The sequence below is a fragment of the Aquarana catesbeiana genome, linkage group LG12, assembly GCF_042186555.1.
Source record: "Aquarana catesbeiana isolate 2022-GZ linkage group LG12, ASM4218655v1, whole genome shotgun sequence".
NCBI classification, from domain to species: domain Eukaryota; kingdom Metazoa; phylum Chordata; class Amphibia; order Anura; family Ranidae; genus Aquarana; species Aquarana catesbeiana.
Window position 1 is genome coordinate 226,128,047 of NC_133335.1, and position 19,758 is coordinate 226,147,804.

Here is a 19,758-nt window from a genome sequence, read left to right on the forward strand (position 1 = left end):
AGAGGAAATCCCTGTAAATTGAGGGGATTTCTAGGGGACCCCCAGTGGAAGATTTTCCCTCTATTACTTTTCTGGGGACAACCCAAAATTTGGGTAATCTCTTTTACTTTCACTTTCAATGATAAAGGTAAACAGGACCAATAGAGAGGGCGAATCTACTTCAAATAACAAAAATACTTGACAGGGGTTCTAATCCCTCTCCACGCTATCCAAAACTAAAAAAAGTTTTGTCTTTAGTTATACTTTTTAAGGTTTTTCATCTTATGGTTTGCTTAAGGTGAAAAACCTTTACTGCTTCAGCTGCCCCCCAGACCCTCCCCTCCCTTTTCCTTACTTGAGCCCATCCAATCCATTAATGTGCACAAGAGCAGCGTCTCTCGCCGCTGTGATCCCTCCTCATTGGGCAGGTTAATAGCATTGGGAGCCATTGGTGCCTGCTGCTGTCAATCAAATGCTGTGATGTGGGGGGGCGGGGCTGAGCTGCCTGCTCTGTGTCATTAGATGCGAATCCGGACAGGTGCCCCCATGGAAAGCAGTATTCCATGGGGGTACTCGCTGAAGAGGAGGGGCCTGGAGTGCCGACGGGGGACCCTAGAAGAAGAGGATCAGGGCTGCTCTGTGCAAAAGCATTGCACACAACAGGTAAGTATGACATGCTTGTTGTTGTTTTAATAATAATAAAAGAAAAGGGTTTATTGTCACTTTTTAAATTTATAATAATTCCTTAAAATAATAAAATGCATAAATAATCATTTAATAAATAATAATAAAAAAAAATCCCTAACACTAATATTAACCACTAATCCTAACACTGATTTTATCTCCTAATCCTACCCCCAAACCTAACATAATAAATTAATAATAAATTAACCCCTTACCTTAATCCTAACCCAACAAAATAAATAATAATAATCATAAGTAAATAAACAAATAAATTATGCCCTAACCATACCCTTTAACCCCTAACCCTTAGCCCCTTACAAAAAAACAGTAAAAACATTAATAGATAATAATAAAGGCAAGTGAAAAAGCTGGAAAATATAACATCTGATGAAATAGATGATTTTTTTTTTCTATTGGCTAATAAAAAACGCCAAAGCTCAAAAAACGCTTTAAAAACAGTGTACAAAAATGCTCAAAAACTCCCGAAAAGCGCTCAAAAATGTGACGCTAAGGGGTGAATGCAGACTTGACTTAAGATTATCCAGAAGAGATGGAGAAAATCGAACGGAGGCCGCATCTGAGGGGGGGTGTAACATCAGCCATCATCTCCAGTCTGTTTGATTTCTGCAAAGATTGGAATAATTTTGGTTTCCTGTATCCTTTGCCTGTGAGTATTGTTCCTCCTTGTTAAGGTAGAGAATTTGTGACCTTAAATCCAGAATGATGGAAAATGACAATGTGAACAGCACAAATTTTTCACTGTTCTTTTTTTTTTATCCCAGAAATCAAATATGTACAGTCATTTTAAGTCAATGTTTCACTAATAACTAATTTGCAGACTTGCTGTACTATGGAGGCAAAACCTAATACCATGTCATAATTTGAAGCCAATTTAACAGCTGTCAGTTTGGTGAGATTGTTTTTCAGGAGTGCAGGGCGCATGATTCTGCCGGTACATGAATTTACAAGTTTCCGCCCATGATTTTATTTTTATACCTGTTTAGAATAAAAGTAATATCACACAGACATATGAAGAGCAGCATACCTGTGATGTATAATTTGAGATCCCAGCTCTGCAATCCTGCCCATTATAAGAGGTTCCCACCATCCCTGTGCTGAGTTTCCAGGTCTGTACACCCGCTGTGCCCATTATGAGGGGTTCTCACCATCCCTGTGCTGAGTTCCCGGGTCTGTACACCCGCTGTGCCCATTATGAAGGGTTCCCACCATACAAATCAAGAATACAAAGAAAAGCCGCGCCCCCCCCCCCGAGGTCAACAGGCAGCAGCTACAGAGTCCTGATATTCCTCCACGCCCTTATCCAGGCCTCCTGCTGCCACCTGCCTTTCTCAAGACCCCGAATCTTCCCAACCTCACCCAGAATGTCCTGCACCACCACTTCGACAGGGAGAATTTTACTCCGTAAGGATACCTGACACCGTGCACTCCACGTGAAATAACGGACTACTAGACTAACTAAAAAAAAGTGTTTCCAAATCATAATCCCGACGAGTCTGGAATGCCCCATACACCCACTCTGCATAACTCATATGGGGGAGGAAGGGTATACTCAGAGCCCTCACAACCCTCTTGTACACCTCTATATTAAAAGGGCATTGAAGTAGAAAGTGATCTGTGGACTCCACCACTCCACTCTCGGGCAGCCCCGATTACTCATGGAAAGAAACTTCAAGTTCAAGTTATGAGGGGTTCCCACCATCCCTGCTGAATGCATTTATTTTATATTCTGAACAATGTAACAGAAGGAATTAGAAGGCCCTAAGGTGGTCGTTAAAGAGCCAGGATCAGTGTTGGAGGGAATCTTGCCATTGGAGTCAGCCAAATTCATGAAACCCCACAAACTCCACCTACAATGAAATGCCACTTTTGGGTGGATGAACCCTTTAAATACTTGTGCACTTTGGGGGGGGGGAGAATGTCCATAAATATTAAACAATTATCTTTTATTTTTCAATAGATGATCCATAATTACATGGAACACCTGGAACGCACCAAACTGCAGCAGCTGATGTCGTCCGATCAACTGGAATCCTCCATGCAAAACAGAATTAGGTGAGATCAGTGCGAGTTTAATAGAGAAGTGGTAGGGGGAGGGGTGTGCCTCCCACCCCCAGGCCGCTTTTGTCCATGGCAGAGAATACCGCCATTGTATTTAAATCCTATAACAATGCTGGGGCTGATTCAGAAAAGCTGCAGGCAGGACTGGAATGTGTTGGGAGCCAGGCGGCGTGAAGCACCCTTTCCTCTCCAGAACGCCGTCCCTTCCACTGTCACCTACTAGTTGTATTAATATTATTATTGTTGTTATTAGTTGTTTGCTAGCATTCTCTTGTACTTTTGTATATTAACGTGTGTGTGCGTGTATGTGTATGTATGTATGTATGTATGTATATATATATATATATATATATATATATATATATATATATATATATATATATATATATAAAAAATATTATATTTGTTAAAATATTTATTTTCCCCTTTTGGTTTTTTGGTTACCTGTTTTTTCCTTGTTTTATTTTTCATTTCTAATATATTGAATTTTGTTGTTTCTTTATCCTGTTCGTTTTTATTTGTTTCTATTTGTATGTGCATCTTTGCTAGTTAGTGAATTAGGACCAAGTTCTTGTTCTGGACCTGCAGACTGTACAGCGAGAATAAGCTATTGATGTAGGGTGAACAAGCGTTTTCACTTGCGATTTTGGTTGATCGATTTGCACATGCTTTTGTGTGTCGCACATAGTGCGGCCCCTTTCACTTCATGGGTTGCCTTATGAGCATTTGTCGTCCGAAAAGAAGCTTCTGCTCCTTTCTTGTGAGATTTGTAAAGGCGTGGTTTGCCGCTCGACATTTGCCGCAGAATCACATTGTGCTTGTGCTGCCAATAAAAGATAATGGCGCCCAAACGTGCATCACACATTGTGCAGCGATTTGCCACACGATTCCAGATCGCAGCGTGTGAATGGAGCCTATTGCCTCGTTCACATAGGCATAATTTGATCATTCCAGATCGCATGACGCACCCCATTGCCGGAATTTGAACCGTTCAGAACACCTCAACTCATGTCGCAGTGATTTATGAAAACGGTTCCTGCACTACTTTTTTTTCCAATTTCATTGCGACTTGCATAGACTTCTGTTAAATTAAGTTACAAGCCACAATGAAATCGGCAGTGCAAATCGCATGGATTTGTGGCTTTGAAATCGCTCTGAAGTAGTGCAATTTCAATGCAGCACCAATGTGAACCAGGGCTAACTTAGAACTAGAGGAAGAACTTTTCTTTTTTTAATTTTAGAATTTTAGATGGAGTAAGGGAACTATTATAACCCCCGTCAGGTCTTTTTTTTTTGCCATCTGTTTCATATTCGGGATATTTCCCTTCACTTCCTGTCCCATAGCCAAAACAGGAAGTGAGAGGGAATCACTGGTTGTCACCAGAACTAGTGTCTCCATTGGAAGGTTTCCTACTACTGTTCTGGTGACAACCCAAAATTTGGGATTTTTTTTTTTTTTTTTTTTTTTTACTTTCTCTTTTGATGATAGCGGTAAACAGGACAAATAGAGAGGGCGAATCTCCCTAACAAAGACACAGACGGCAATAAAAACTTGACAGGTGTTCTAATCCCTCTCTGCTCTGTCCAAAACTTAAAAGGCAAAACTTTTTTTTTTTTTTTTTAGGTATATTTTAAATGTACACCTGCATAAAGCCATTTTTGCCCACATGGGAATGCATAGGTGTTCAGTGCAGGCAATCTCATTCATGTCAATTGGGAGCCGCTGGTCTCAATTTGACATACCTGCAGGTGAGTGTCTCTGAACTCGGTGGCACACACCCACACAGATGGCAAAATTGGGGGCAGTGTCCCAATTGACATGAATGCTCTTGACTTCATGTGGATGCAAGGAAAACACCTGTGCATTCCCATGCGAGCAAACGCGGCCTCATGTGGGTGTACGCTTAAAGTGTTTGTTACCCTAATTTTAAAAAAAAGATCCTGTTCCCTTAAAGCATGCGTAACATGCACAAGTGCTTGTGCTGTGTAATTTGGCCCCTTCTATCACCTAAAAAACCTGGTTGATTCTGCCCTCCCCCTGTATACTGACTACGGTTTATCATGGCTGCTGAGCCCTGACACCGTGGTCAGTTTACATGCCTCTATCATCCGCAGCTCTCCTCTCTGCTCTGCCCATTTTCTCCCTTTCTGTCAGCTCCGTCCACTCCAGGATCCTCACCTCCTGCTGCAATCATATCTAAAGTGTAAGCATGCTGTTAAAGCGGTTGTATACTCGCACATCTAAAAGAAAAAAAAAAAACCCTGTAAGGCAAAGGCATAATGAGCTAGTATGCACAGCATACTCACTTTGCATGCATGCAAAGTGAATATCTCCTAAACAGTACAGGTTTAGGAGATATAAATTTTACCTACAGGTAAGCCTTATTGTAGGCTTACCTGTAGGTAAAACTTACAAATGAGGGTATACAAGCGCTTTAAATAACATTGTGTCCCTGTGCTGTAAAAAAAAAAAAAAAAAAAAAAAAGGGGGGGGGGGGCAGATTATACATTTATATTAGAGCATCTCCTGGCGCTCACGTGACTCCTCGGCTCTCTCTCCTCGCTCTCCATCCTGGGTGACATCGGCGTCAGTGCCCGGCCCCTCCTGCTATAGCTATCAGACGGGGAGAGGAGAGAGCCGAGGAGTCACGTGAGTGACGGGAGACGCTCTGATATAAGGATTAATCGGCATTTTTTTTTTTTTTATACAACACCGGCACAGGGACACAATGTTATTTTTACAGAGGGGGTGGCATTATTTTACTATAGTGGCTTAACAACCACCCATGTGAAATAAGGCCTAAAACCCTAACATTGTGCGCTGCAACCATTGTGCCACATACGATTTTCGGGAATGTTTTGGTGTGTTGACAGCCCATTTGCTTTACTTTCATTGGGCCTCCTTAATGCAATGCGCAACATTTCTGCAATGGTGATCTTGCCGAAAAATGTACAGGCCAAAAATGAAATGCTTGTCATTAAATTTTATATTGTATCCAATCTTATTAATGCGGTGGAGCGATCTAATTGTTTCATGTGTGAGTGAGGAGTGTGGTGACCCCCCCTCCCTCTTTACGCCATCCCAAGCAGTCGTCATTTGTCACTGTTTGGTCACTGATCTAGGGTGAAATCTGGTTGCTGCGGCTTGCTGTACTTTGCACGTCGCCTCTTCTGGTGGCGTCACCTTGTCAGATCGGCCTGGTCCGTGTACCGTGTGCTCTGTCTGTGTTGTGCACGGATTGTCAGCATCCAGCAGCGGCTGCCTCTTCCCTCCCCTGTGCAGGAGTCCCCAGATGGATAACACGCATTGATTGGCTGCAGCTCAATACAGAGCATCTTCATCCCTTTCCCCGGGAGAGCCGGTGGAGGAGGAGGTGGGGGGGGGGAGGGATGATGTCATCGCTCGGAGTCTGCTGCAGGAGCACACACGCAGCAATGGGCTATGGCATTGCTTTTGTGGCACCAGCTGAATGACAGACCCTGAGCTCAGCCGGCGGACCCCCTCGTTAGACGTGCGGCACCCTTGATCCCCAGGCCTGCCACCATGCCAGCGCAGAGCCATGAGTCCCAGATGCATGCTACTCTTTGTGTTTGGCTTTGTTGGCGGGGCGGTGGTCATTAATTCTGCCATCCTGGTGTCTCTGTCTGTCCTGCTGCTCGTGCATTTCTCCTTTTCTGCTGGCCTGCCGGCCCTGACGGAGAGCCTCCCCAGGATCCTCAGGTACTTATTAACCCTTCGCCTCCCAGGGATTGCTCAGGCCCAGCCGCCCTGACTTCATTGTTTTTATGTGGTTTGGTTGATCACCCTGCCAAGTGTACAGATAGCCGCTTTCTGTATTTGTGCGTGTATGTCCTGCGTATTTGTACCTATTTGCTTGATTTAGTTTTTTATTGCTTTTTTGCATTTAATGCAGAGGAAGGAGAAAAAAAAATGTCCTTTTAAATGCTGCTGTGATGGAGTTGTCCAGCTCGGCCCTTAAGGGCCAGACTCATCCAAAGTTTTAAGGTTGCCGCAGTGAGGGTGGTGAAACGATAAGGAGGTCGGTCGTACGTTACCGGATCCACGATGTTGACTGACCTTGAGCTTGATACTGCTGCAACTTTCTCCAGTGACTGCGCGTCCTGCGTCTGTGCGAAGAGCATCGCTCGGGATGACTGACGTTTGGCACGGCTAAAGCTTATTACCGCCGTCTCTGCGCTTGCAGCCAGTCACTCTGCTTCCTGCGCTCTGTGATTTCTGCTAACTGTATTTAACTGTATTTATAACTGTTTATTGTTGCTTTGTTTTCGGAATTTCTGGCCTGTCTATGTGACGCTGTTTTGCCTTATTGTGATTATTATTATTTTATATTTTATATTATCCTTTTATTTTATTTATATATTTTATATTATGTGTATATTTTATAATATTTTTTTATTTAATTTATATTTTTCATATTAATTATATTTTATAATTATTTATATATTTGATATTATTATTATTATTATTATTATTATTATTATTATGTAATATTATTGTTTATATTTTGAATATTCAGGATTTCTATAAACCCAGCAGTTTTTGCAGTGCTTGGGAGACAACACAGAATACAAATCAATACTAGAGGGTAGGAGGGCCCTGCTCCCCAGAGCTTACAATCTAGTGGAGTTTAGTGTATTTTCTTTGACTTCAGTGTAATATGTCTAATATCATACACTGGGATTATATCTGAGGACGGTCGGTTTGAATGCAGTCTAATATGTTTTTGATGCCGTTGTGGCGTATTTATAATGATTAGTTTACATGTAGTTTGGTATTTTTTTGGTTTTCATTGTTTGTGCTTTGCCTTAAATCGGTATTAAACGTAAAACCAGCTTGCCAAGCGTTGGATCTGGTGTTTGCATTCGTTTTCCTTTTTAGGCTCCCCTCTCTGTTTTCACCTGGTGATCTGGCCTGTAACACACCTCCTGTATTAGAGTGCTTCCATTCTAGATGAAGGTGCACAGTAGAACACAGCGATGTCAGTTTAGTGGGAGGGATTGTTACATTTATTAGTAGATTTAAATACACAAGCAAATTGAAGCCAAACCCCAGCTCACACTTTATAATCAGTTATAGTAAAGTTTTTTTTTTTTTTTTTTTTTTTTTTCCTTTTTGGGATAAAGGGTTTACATGAATACTAAAAAAGCTCATCATTGTGAGCGCCCCTGTAATTTTTAAATGGTTTGTCTAATCCCTGTAAACTAATTCATTCTGCTGGAGAGCTTGTGCTTTTGAAAAACAACAGACTTACGAACTAGATCACCAGATAAAAATAGAAGGGCGAAAAAAGCCTAAAAGAAAACAAATGCAGCCATCACATGTAAGAATTTGGTAAGCTGCAATATAATGTTTGCTTTTGGGTTTAATACCGCTTTAACATTGTGACATGCTGTAGCCCAGCCCAGCAAAAACAGTTACCTCTTTTCAAGTTGGTATGCTTGCTATGGGCATTTACTTGCAGGCAGAGGGCACATGTGCAGCCTTCCTGTCAGCAACCTGTCAAACTGAAAGGCTAAAAGCTGCTGTGGCTGGATATGGACGGTGCACCTAGCGGTACTAACATTTAGGACAGTATGCATCCAATGTCCAGAACGCAAGCAGTCTGCATACTGCCCTAAACGTAAGTACCGTTCAGTGCTTCATCGAGTCACTGCCGCTGTCGGTCTCTCTCGTTGAGCCACTGCCGCTATCGGTCTCCCTCGTCGAGCCACTGCCGCTGTCGGTCTCCCTCGTCGAGCCACTGCCGCTGTCGGTCTCCCTCGTCGAGCCACTGCCGCTGTCGGTCACTCTCGTCGAGCCACTGCCGCTGTCGGTCACTCTCGTCGAGCCACTGCCGCTGTCGGTCTCTCTCGTCGAGCCACTGCTGCTGTCGGTCTCTCTCGTCGAGCCACTGCCGCTGTCGGTCTCTCTCGTCGAGCCACTGCCGCTGTCGGTCTCTCTCGTCGAGCCACTGCCGCTGTCGGTCTCTCTCGTCGAGCCACTGCCGCTGTCGGTCTCTCTCGTCGAGCCACTGCCGCTGTCGGTCTCTCTCGTCGAGCCACTGCCGCTGTCGGTCTCTCTCGTCGAGCCACTGCCGCTGTCGGTCTCTCTCGTCGAGCCACTGCCGCTGTCGGTCTCTCTCGTCGAGCCACTGCCGCTGTCGGTCTCTCTCGTCGAGCCACTGCCGCTGTCGTTCTCTCTCGTCGAGCCACTGCCGCTGTCGTTCTCTCTCGTCGAGCCACTGCCGCTGTCGTTCTCTCTCGTCGAGCCACTGCCGCTGTCGTTCTCTCTCGTCGAGCCACTGCCGCTGTCGTTCTCTCTCGTCGAGCCACTGCCGCTGTCGTTCTCTCTCGTCGAGCCACTGCCGCTGTCGTTCTCTCTCGTCGAGCCACTGCCGCTGTCGGTCTCTCTCGTCGAGCCACTGCCGCTGTCAGTTTCTCTTGTCGAGCCACTGCCGCTGTCGGTCTCTCTCGTCGAGCCACTGCCGCTGTCGGTCTCTCTCGTCGAGCCACTGCCGCTGTCGGTCTCTCTCGTCGAGCCACTGCCGCTGTCGGTCTCTCTCGTCGAGCCACTGCCGCTGTCGGTCTCTCTCGTCGAGCCACTGCCGCTGTCGGTCTCTCTCGTCGAGCCACTGCCGCTGTCGGTCTCTCTCGTCGAGCCACTGCCGCTGTCGGTCTCTCTCGTCGAGCCACTGCCGCTGTCGGTCTCTCTCGTCGAGCCACTGCCGCTGTCGTTCTCTCTCGTCGAGCCACTGCCGCTGTCGTTCTCTCTCGTCGAGCCACTGCCGCTGTCGTTCTCTCTCGTCGAGCCACTGCCACTGTCGGTCTCTCTCGTCGAGCCACTGCCACTGTCAGTTTCTCTTGTCGAGCCACTGCCGCTGTCAGTCTCTCTCGTCGAGCCGCTGTCAGTCTCTCTCGTCGAGCCGCTGTCAGTCTCTCTCGTCGAGCCGCTGTCAGTCTCTCTCGTCGAGCCACTGCCACTGTCAGTTTGGTAGGCTGCTGACAGCGGGACTGGGCAGTGGATCTGTGTCCTTCACCCGCACCTAAACATTTAGTGCGCATGGGGTCTTAAAGGGATAGTTCACCTTTTACCCAAAAACTCCTATGCAGGCCGGGGTGTGTCTGTAGATAAAAACAAACTGTGCAGCTTTGAACAAAGTTGAATCATGCCCTTGCTATAGGTGTAAGCCATTTACATAACACCTGAAGCCTGGTTGCCAGACGTAGTATTATCTTGTCCTGCCTCATTGCTAGGACGTTACTAAGACACTTCAGCCATTAATTTTCACCCCCACCATTACAGGCGCAGGCTCTAGAAACCCCACACATGTGGTCCGTTCTCTCCTCTGTTACAGAATTGCTGAGTTCAGAGCTACTGCATTAGGGAAGAGAGGCTTCGGGAGGTATGTATATGGCCTTACACCCATAGCAAGGACATTAGCCAACGTTGGTCAAAGCTGACAGTTTGTTTTTCTCTGCAGGCGCCCCGGGAGGTAAGCAGTAACAACCAGGCCTCTCTTAGCAATGTCCTGGCAATATTCCAGTCAGGCTTTATGAGGTATGTAAATGGCCTACACCTATAGCAGGGGCTTTATTCAACTTTGTAGATAAAAGAAAACTGTGCAGCCATTTACATACCTAATGAAGCCTGACTGGAATACTCCCAGGACATCGTTAGGACGTTGCTAAGAGAGGCCTATTCGTTATTACTCGCCTCCACTGTCACAGGAGTGAGCTCTCAAATGCTGAGCTCAGAGCTGCTGCATCAGAGGAGAGAAAAAGAGCATGTGAGGGGGTTTGAATCGAAGAAAGCGCTCACTCCTGTCATGGTTGAGGTGAGCCATAATAGCTAGGCTTCTCTTGGCAACTTCCTAGTAACGTCCTGGGAATGCTCCAGCTAAGCTTCATCAGGTACATAAATAGCATACACCTATAGAAAGAGCATTATTCAACTTTAGTCAGAGCTGCACGTTTCTTTTTTTTTTTTTTTTTTTCTCTTCAAAGTTAAATAATGGCCTTTCTGTAGGTGTAGGCCATTTACAATACCCCCTGAAGCCTGACCGGAATACTCCCAGGATGTTTCTAAGGATGTTGCTAAGAGAGGTCTAGTCGCTACTGCATCAGGGGAGAGAGAGCATGTGAAAAGGTTTGATTCAGAGAAGGAGCTCACTCCTGTGACGGTGGAGGTGGACAAGTAACAACCAGGCCTCTCTTAGCAATGTCCTGGCAATATTCCAGTCAGGCTTTATGAGATACATAGACGGCCTACACCTATAGCAGAGGCGTTCTTCAACTTTGTAGATAAAAACAAGCTGTTTAGCCATTTACATACTTCATGAAACCTGACTGGAATACTCCCAGGATGTTTACATACTTCATGAAACCTGACTGGAATACTCCCAGGATGCTGTTGGGATGTTGCTAAGAAAGGCCCAGTCATTACTGCTCTCCTCCACCATCACAGGAGGGAGCCATTTCTCTGATTCAAGCCCCCTCACATGCTGTTTCTCTCCCCTGATGCAGTAGCTCTGAGCTCAACGTTGGAGAGCTCGCTCCTGTGATGGTGGATGGTGAGCAGTGATGACTAGGCCTCTCTTAGCAACGTCCTGGCAGTATTTCAGTCAGGCTTCATGAGGTATGTAAATGGCCTACACCTATATTAAGGACATTTATTCAGATTTAGTCAGTGCTGCACACTTTGTTTTTAGATGCCCCTTATCTGCATAGGCAGTTTATTGGTAAAGGCGAACTAACCCTTCAAACTTCAATGTCGTATCGTCCTGAAATATTTTATGTGACTGGAAAATCTTTGTATAGACTGACATGTTTGTGTTTTGTGATCCGGATATGGATGGAATATCATCTGCGTACGATGAGAGGCAAGCAGAGCGCACAATTAGCTGATCCCGTGGCTGCAAAATAATGAAGTCATTCTTTATTAGTCAGAACGAGCTGCCACCGTCGTTAATTTGTGTGACCTTAATTCCTGGCATGTCTCCCCCCTGCTCACTCCCCCATAGCGGTGGTGCTGCGAGTCTTTTCTGGAAATGGAAACCATCCATTGTCCCCCTGCCAACACAGCGGAGGAATTCAGCTTTTTGTGGAGCTCTCTGCAGGTTCGGAGGGTGTTTTTGTCACTGTTTTTGTAATTTTTGCCTCTGTTGTGGGTGTTTTGTGATGTTCCTGTGTTTTTCATATACGTAGGATTGCTTTCATTTGTGCAAGTCATACATGCAATCTGCTTTCTAGAAAGTTATGCTAATGATAATAGGGAAAAGCGGCTTTCCTGGAAGCAGTTTCCATGGACCCAGCACTGTGAGGAGAGACGCTAAGAAGCTTAAAGCTTCAGTTGGTTTTTTTTTCAACTTTCTATTAAATCTTCTGCCCTTGTTGTTGTTTTAACTTTGGATAGTAAAACATTTTTTTTTTCTGCCAGTAAATACCTTCTACAGCCAACTTCCTGTTTCTTGTCTGGTAAAAAGCCTAGGCCTATGACATCATGCACAGAGTTCTCTCTCTCGATCGAGAGAGAGATTGCCAGGAGGGGGGGAGTCATAAGCGGGCCAATGAGAGCTGCAGAGCTGGAGGTGTGCCTCTGTGTGTCTGCTTAAATCCAGGAAGTGAACAGGCAGCAGCTTCAGCTGCCCACAGTTAAAATGGATGCAGCCTGACTTAGTGGAGTGAGATTTTTGCAGCTTATTTGGCAAGTACAGAATCACAGTATGCATAAAATAATATGCAAAGTGATTGGAGGGAAGCGTCAGAATGGCAGAGATGATTTTATTACAAATTATGCGAGGACTGCAGTTCCTCTTTAAAGGACCAGTAACACCTATAATAACACGGCTTTGTGGGGTTACTTGTATGCGGGTCACCGTTCCATATCTGAACAGATGTAAGATCTTCTGTATTTTATGGGCTTTTGCTGACACTTCTCCATCTCCTCTGTGGCTGATGGGCAGATCAGATTTTAGTCTGTTCTGTATGGTCTGTGCCTCTCCATTATCTCAGGGGGGGTCATGTCCCCCTATGGGCTCTATTGTTGCTTTGCTGCATGCAGTGGAAAATTGTTGTGTAATTTTAGTGTTTTCAATTTTGCATCCATGGGGAGAGAGGATTGTGCGTCATCAGATATCATACACTGGTATAAATGTACAAACACTGTACAACTGTGCACAAGGTTGGAGGTTTTCTATGTGACATAAAAGAATGATTGGCAGTAGGCCAGCCCTTCGTCTGCATCCTGCTGTTGGCACTGTTCTGTGTATCAGAAAGGAAATAGGGATGCGTGGAATCCTGCAACAAGAAGCTTGAGTCCCTCCAATTGTATGTATTGGAAGGTTTTTTGTTTTTTGTTTTTTGTTTTTTTATTTGTTTTTTTTTGTTTTTTTTTATGAATGATTGATTGGCTATACTGGTTACCTGTTGTTGCACTTTAAACTGGTATTGAACCCAAAAGCAAACATTTATTATATTGCAGCTTATCAATTCTTAGATGTGACGGCTGCATTTGTTTTCTTTTTTAGTCTTCCTTTCTTCTATTAACGCCTGGTTATCCTGCCAGTAAGGCTTTGTGTACACTGTTGCTGGTAAACGGACAGTTGGGCGTTTTTCAGCTGCCCCTGAACCCTCTTCCATGTTATCTTGTCAGTACATGTACACAAGGTCGTTTTATAGTAGTTTCTAGAACTACTATAGAAGCATTTTTTTCGGAAAGCCAAAAAATGCGTTCAGGACAGATGTTCAGAGACATTTGAAATGCCAAATGCCTGTAACAGCTTGTAAACACGGCATGTAATTACAGCAAAATGGACGTTTTTAAAAGTCGTTTACTGTCTGTCAAGTTAACGGGGTGTATAGGTTAGTTTTAAAAAAAAAAACCAAAACATATACTTCCACTGTGCAGTTTGTTTTGAACAGAGTGGCCCCGATCCTCGTCTTCTGGGGTCCCTCGGCGGCTGTCTCGGCTTTTTCCCGCAAGAGCTAACCCCCCCCCCCCCGGTAAGTGCTCTCCCAAAGGGGTTAGCTTGTATCACTCGGCCCTGCCCCCCGGCACGCCGCGTCATTGATTTGATTGACAGCAGAGGGAGCCAATGGCTGCGCTGCTATCAACCATCCAATGAAGAGCCCACAGGAGCTGGGGGAAAGCAACGCGGGATCGCGCCCATGGAGATTCAGGGCTCAGGTAAGTAAAACGGGGGCTCGGGGGGGGCCGGAGAGTGCAAGGTGTTTTTTCACCATAGGATGCATTAAGGTGAAAAAACACGAAGCGTTACAACCCCTTTAAATCGTTTAGGAGAGGTTTTAAAACGTCCCGTGTACATTAAGCTTAATGCCGCGTACACACGATCGGATTTTCCGACAACAAAACCGTGTATTTTTTTTCCAAAGGATTTTGGCTCAAACTTGTCTTGCATATACACGGTCACACAAATGTTGGCCCAAAATTCCGAACGTGAGAACGCAGTGACGTACAAGAGGTGCGACGAGCCGAGAAAAAGGAAGTTCAATAGCCAGTGCGGCTCCTTCTGGTTGATTCCGAGCATGTGTGAGCTTTTGTGCAATGATCTCGTGTACAAATGATCGGACTTTCCGACAACAAAGTGAAGTTGGCGGAAAATTTGAGACCCTGCTCTCAAACATTGGTGTGCGGAAATTCCGACAGCAAATGTTCGATGGAGCATACACACGGTCGGACTTTCCGACAACAAGCTCACATCGAACATTTCCCGTCGGAAAGTCCGACCGTGTGTACGCGGCATAAGTCTGTTTTTTTTTTTCAAAAGAACAAGCTCTCTTACGGATGTAGCAGTTGCAGGGCTGAGATAAACCATTTACCACTGAAGGAGTGCTTACAATGATCAGCTTTTATTTATGTAAATCCTTTATCCCAAACGAAGAAAAAAAACTGCTGCTACTGCTTATTTGTTTTATTATTTTTTTATTTATTTCAGGTACTTGTCTAGCGCTGTCAAATCACGCAGCACTTTACATATAGTATATATTCACATCAGTCCCTGACCTCAAGGAGCTTACACTTTAAGTTCCCTAACTCAAATTCATACATACTAGGGACAATTTAGACAGGAGCCAATTAAACTACCAGCATGTCTTTGGCATGTGGGAGGAAACCAGAGTACCCGGAACAAACCCACACAGGCACAGGGAGAACATGCAAACTCTGTGCAGGTGGTGCCGTGGTTAGGATTCAAACTGACAGCCCTAGTGCTGCTAGACGGAAGTGCTAACCACTTAGCCATTGTGCTGCCCGACACAACTGCTTATAAAAAGTTAGCTGGAGTTTAGCTTCAGTTTGTTAGTGTATCTAACAAAGTGTATTTGTTATTGTGACTGACAATGATGTCTGCTGTGCCCCTCCTTCATCTAGAGTGGGGGGCACTCTAATACAGGAGGTGTGTTACTGGTCAAATCACCGGGGGGGGGGGGGAATCCTTTATAGAGAGAAAATGAATGCAGCCACCACATCTGGTCCTCTGCAATACTTTTTTTTAGGTATGCCGGTAGTTGCTCAACATCTTATTTCTCTAAGACTCTTCCAGTGAGTTCTCCGGGTATGCATTCCCAGCTCCGCCCACTTCCTGCAGTTTGATGTTTTTGGTAGAAATGGGCGGGGTTATTGGAAGGAAGTTTGAGGATTGTCGAGCACTGATACCTGGGGGTCCTTTTATAGTGCTACCTGCAGGAAACAAAGAGGAAATTTATGTGTTTTTTTTCTTTTCTGATTGTGGGGTGGCTGCAGAGATTTGTCAGTGGCTTGTCTTTAAAAAGAAAAAAAAATTGCATTAACAAATATTATGCATGTGTGTAACACTTTACTGTATCCACCAATCAGGAAGGAGCGCCCCATCTCTCTGGGTATTTTTCCTCTTTCTCCCGGAGATTCTCTTGTGTTACCGGACACCCGCGGTGCAGAGACCCCTGGAAATGGCCCCTGGAAGGTGCACGAACAGAACCATGCACGCTGCAACACCAGCTTAAAGGTACAGCACGCTATCCTAATATACAGTTTAGAGGAGGCAGCGTCTCCATCAATTTTGCCATATGATAAAAAGAAAACCAGACCGCTGGTGGGAGTTACCTAGAGTGCTCTGTATACAAATACAGCCTACCTGGGAACTCCCACTCCTCCAGACTGACACCTACCCATCAATGCATTTTGATATTATTATACGGGATTTAATTAGCGCCAATAGTTTGAGCAGTGCTTTACAATATAAAGGGAGGCAATACAGCAACAATACAGTTCAATACAAGAGGGTTAGGAGGGCTCTGCTCCTGCATGCTTACAGTCTAATAGGGTGGTGCTGGTGGAACAAAAGGTAATAACTGTGAGGGAAGTAAAAGATTTGGTGGTTAGCTGAATGCAGGATAGGCCTCCCTGAAGAGTTGAGTTTTCAGGGATCGCCTAAAGTGGACAGAGTAGGATAGAGTAGGACTGCACAGTTGGTAAGGTGGATGAGCCTGGCAGCGGCATTCATGATAGACTGAAGAGGGGAAAGCTTGCGGAGAGGTAAACCAATGAGGAGGGAGTTACAATAGTCAAGACGAGAGATAACATGAGACTGAATAGGTTGCTCAGTGGTTTCGATGGTCAAGAAGGGGCGTATTTTGAAGATGTTTTACCGAGGTGAAGTCTACAAGATTTGGACAGTGATTGGATTAGGGGCTGAAAGGACGGGTCAGAGTCTAGGATTACACCTAGTACCCTGTGATGAGGGGAGGGACTGATGGTTGTATTATTGATCCTGATGGAGAAGTTAGGGGAGGGGACATCGGCCAGGGGAAAAATTTATAAGCTCAGTTTTAGAAAGATTCAGTTTGAGGAAGTGGTGTGACGTTCATGCTGATATGTCAGTTAATAAGTTAGTAATGAGAGAGGAGACTGAAGGAGTGAGGTGACGAGTTGAGAGATTTGTGTGTCGTCAGCATAGAGATGGTACTGGAAGCCATGGAAGTTTATTAATTGACCAAGGGAGGAGGTGTAAATGGAGAAGAGGCGGGGTCCAAGGACAGAACCTTGGGATACCCCTTCAGAAAGAGGAAGTAGAAAGGAGGAAACTGAGTTCTAGATAACACTGAAGGAGCACTGTGATTGGTAGGACGAGAACCAGGAGAGGGCAGAGTCTTGAAGGCCAAGAGTTTTTTTTGAGGAGGGGATGGTCAACATTATTAAAGGCTGCAGAGAGGTCTAGTAGTACGAGTATGGAATAGTGGTTAGTGGTTTTATAAGTTAGTAGATCATTAGTGAGTTTCAGTGGAGTGTAGTAAGCGAAAGCCAGACTGTAAGAAGTCAAGAAGGTTGTTGTCAGCGAGGTAGGATCTCAGACGGTTGTAAACTAAGCAATCTAAAAGTTTTTTTATGTAAACTAGAGCAAGGAGATGAGTCTTAAGTTGTTCAGGCTAGTGGGGTCCAATGAGGGTTTTTTAAGTATGGGGGTAATCGGCGCATGTTTTAGAGGGGAGGGGAACGTGCCAGTAGAGGTAGAGATTAAAGATGTGAGTGAGGGAGCATAGGATAGAAGAAGAGGGTGACCATAGTAGTTGTGAGGGAACAAGAGCCAGGGGACAGGTGGTAAGGCAGGCTTCTGAGAAAACGTTAGCGTCCTCTTCGGTAGTGGCAAGGTCAAAAGAGGAAAGTGAGAGTGGTTTTGTACAGGGTATGTTAAGTGGGATAGATGTCTGTGCAGTGGAGATGCCCCCATGAATTGCATCAATTTTATTTTTTAAGTGATTTGCAGTCTTGTGAGCAGTGAGCGAGTTACTGGGTGGAGATGGTGGTGGAGAAAGTAGAGGGTTAATAGAGAAGAGACGACGAGGACTAGAGGACAGAGTATTAATGAGCATGACAAAGTAGACTTCTTTGGCAGCATAGAGAAAGGAACTGTGTTTTGAGAAGGCAGATTTATATCGGGTGAATGCATGCTGGGATTTGGTTTTATGCCACAATTGCTCCAGTGCACGGCTATGTCTCTTAAGATTTCCGGTGTCGTCAGCCTGCCAAGGTTGTAATGGTCGGGGCCTGATACTTCCTGTAGTGAGAGGAACGAGAGAATCCAGTGTGGATGAATGTGAGCTGTTGTTGTCCATAAGAGGTTTATCCCAATGTACATGGGCTGCAGCTCCTCACAGACTGAAGAAAATCTGAATGAAATGGAGAACACAAGAGGGCACCAAACTAAGTGTAGCAAAAGGGAACCTTTATTAAATAAAAAGACAATTGGCAAATCACTTATGAGAAATGGCTGTAATCGCTTGTTATAATCATCCAACGGCCAGTGAAGTAGTGCCCCAGGAGTCTGTAATTTGAATGCCAAGGTGCTTGGTCACCACCATCAGTTGAGTAAGGAAGAGAGACCAGGAAGCAGCTGAAACAGGAAGTGAAAGCACAAAGGAGTGCAGGGCCGGTGTCCGTTCAGAATACCGCTACCCATCAGAAACAGAAGTGACGTTCTGAGCAAAAAATGCTTGCTGTGAATGCGCCATGCTTTCCAACATGGCTGCTATGCTTTCCAATAGGTTTCCTAATCTGACATAACGGAAAAGCAGCAGTGGACATCTTACACCCAGCCAAGTCTTCAATTTCTCACTTATTTTAGCAGTGAACTCCCCTTATATAATGAAATATAGTATTTTTAAATCTGTGACAGTGTTTTGATGTTGCATTTGAAAAGCAGTGACAAGCCTCCAGTCAGAAGGTGGCAACGGCCATCTTGGTACTCCCCACGCTGCTCAGAGCTAAACTGATAGACATTTGGCGCTGAGGGACACCCTCACTCGCTTGCGGTGAAATAGTCTATTTCAGCATATAAGGTGAGTTAACTGCTAAAAAAAAAAGTGTGAAATTCAAGACTTGCCTGGGTGTAACAAGATGTCCGCTGCCACCTTCGTGTTCGGTCAGATTAGGAAACCTATTGAAACGCACAGCGACCATGTTGGAAAACATAGTGCATGCGCAATAAGCAATTTTGTTCAGCTGGGTAGCAGTAATCTGATATAGCACCGGACTAGAAATGATGTCATACTCCAACCTAAAGGGGTGTGGTTACATGTTTTGGAGCCTCCATTCTCCTTTTGTCAAGCTTCTTCAGCTGCTGTCTTCCATACTCGGCTGATGGTGGTGACCGAGCACCCTGGCCTTGGGGTTGGACTCCTGGGGCGCTACTCCACTGGCTGTCAGGTGATTATCATGATAAGCGATTACAGTCATTTCTCATAAGTGAATTGACAATTGTCTCTTTATTAAAGGTTCCCAGTTGCTACACTTTGGCACCCTCTTGGGTTCTCCTCCCAAGAGCCAGCCCGCTGCTTGCACAGGACTGAGAGTTCTTGAGAGGAGTACTGGGGCAGGGTGCTGTGATGTTTTCAGGAAGACATGCACACCCTTCCAGCCCCTCCCATCAGCCATGATCTGCCTTCATTGGATAGAGAAGAACTGAGACCAGTGGTGACATCACTGGGTCTAAATTGTGGGATCTAATTAAAATCCTAAAACTTAAATAAAACCTAAAACGTTTTATTTAAGAATGTTGTTAGTGTGTTGATGGGGGGGGGGACCAGGAAAGGCAAAAAATAGAAGTATATCAAAATTCAGCTTTCCATAACCTTTTTGCAGCCAAGGCAGGAGTATTCTGAAACTACTCAACTCCTTGCTGCTGTAATTGTCCTCCTGCCTCTCCCGGGTCTCTGCACAGAATGCAATCTAGGACTTGCTGGTTATTTGTGTAATGTTCCATTTTGTGTGTTGTATTCACATTCGGGTGGATTTACTAAAAAGACAAATACATTGTGCACTTTGAAAGTACATTTTTTTTTTTACAAAACAAAGGTGCTTTATTGTTGTCATGTAGGTGAATTACAACAGCATATTCATTGGTACAGTACATAGCATTGCATGATGAAGTATTTTTGCACATACAGGTCGAAAGTGCAGTTTATCCACAGCTTAGTAAATGAGGCGGAGCTTCAATTTACAAAGAATACCCAATCGCATGCAAG

General features: G+C 44.8%; 1 protein-coding gene across 3 annotated transcripts in view; it reads left to right on the forward strand.

The window, feature by feature from the left end:
• SPAG9 (sperm associated antigen 9) overlaps positions 1–19,758 on the forward strand; it is a 114,763-nt gene that overhangs the window by 43,709 nt on the left and 51,296 nt on the right. For 2 of the 3 annotated variants that reach the window (XM_073606807.1, XM_073606808.1), the window contains exons 4-5: positions 2,642–2,736; positions 15,596–15,743. In XM_073606807.1, the coding sequence (XP_073462908.1) occupies positions 2,642–2,736; positions 15,596–15,743 (243 nt within the window). Of the gene's footprint in view, positions 1–2,641; positions 2,737–6,130; positions 6,464–15,595; positions 15,744–19,758 lie in introns of those variants that run through there. The other variant, XM_073606810.1, reaches the window with a different exon arrangement.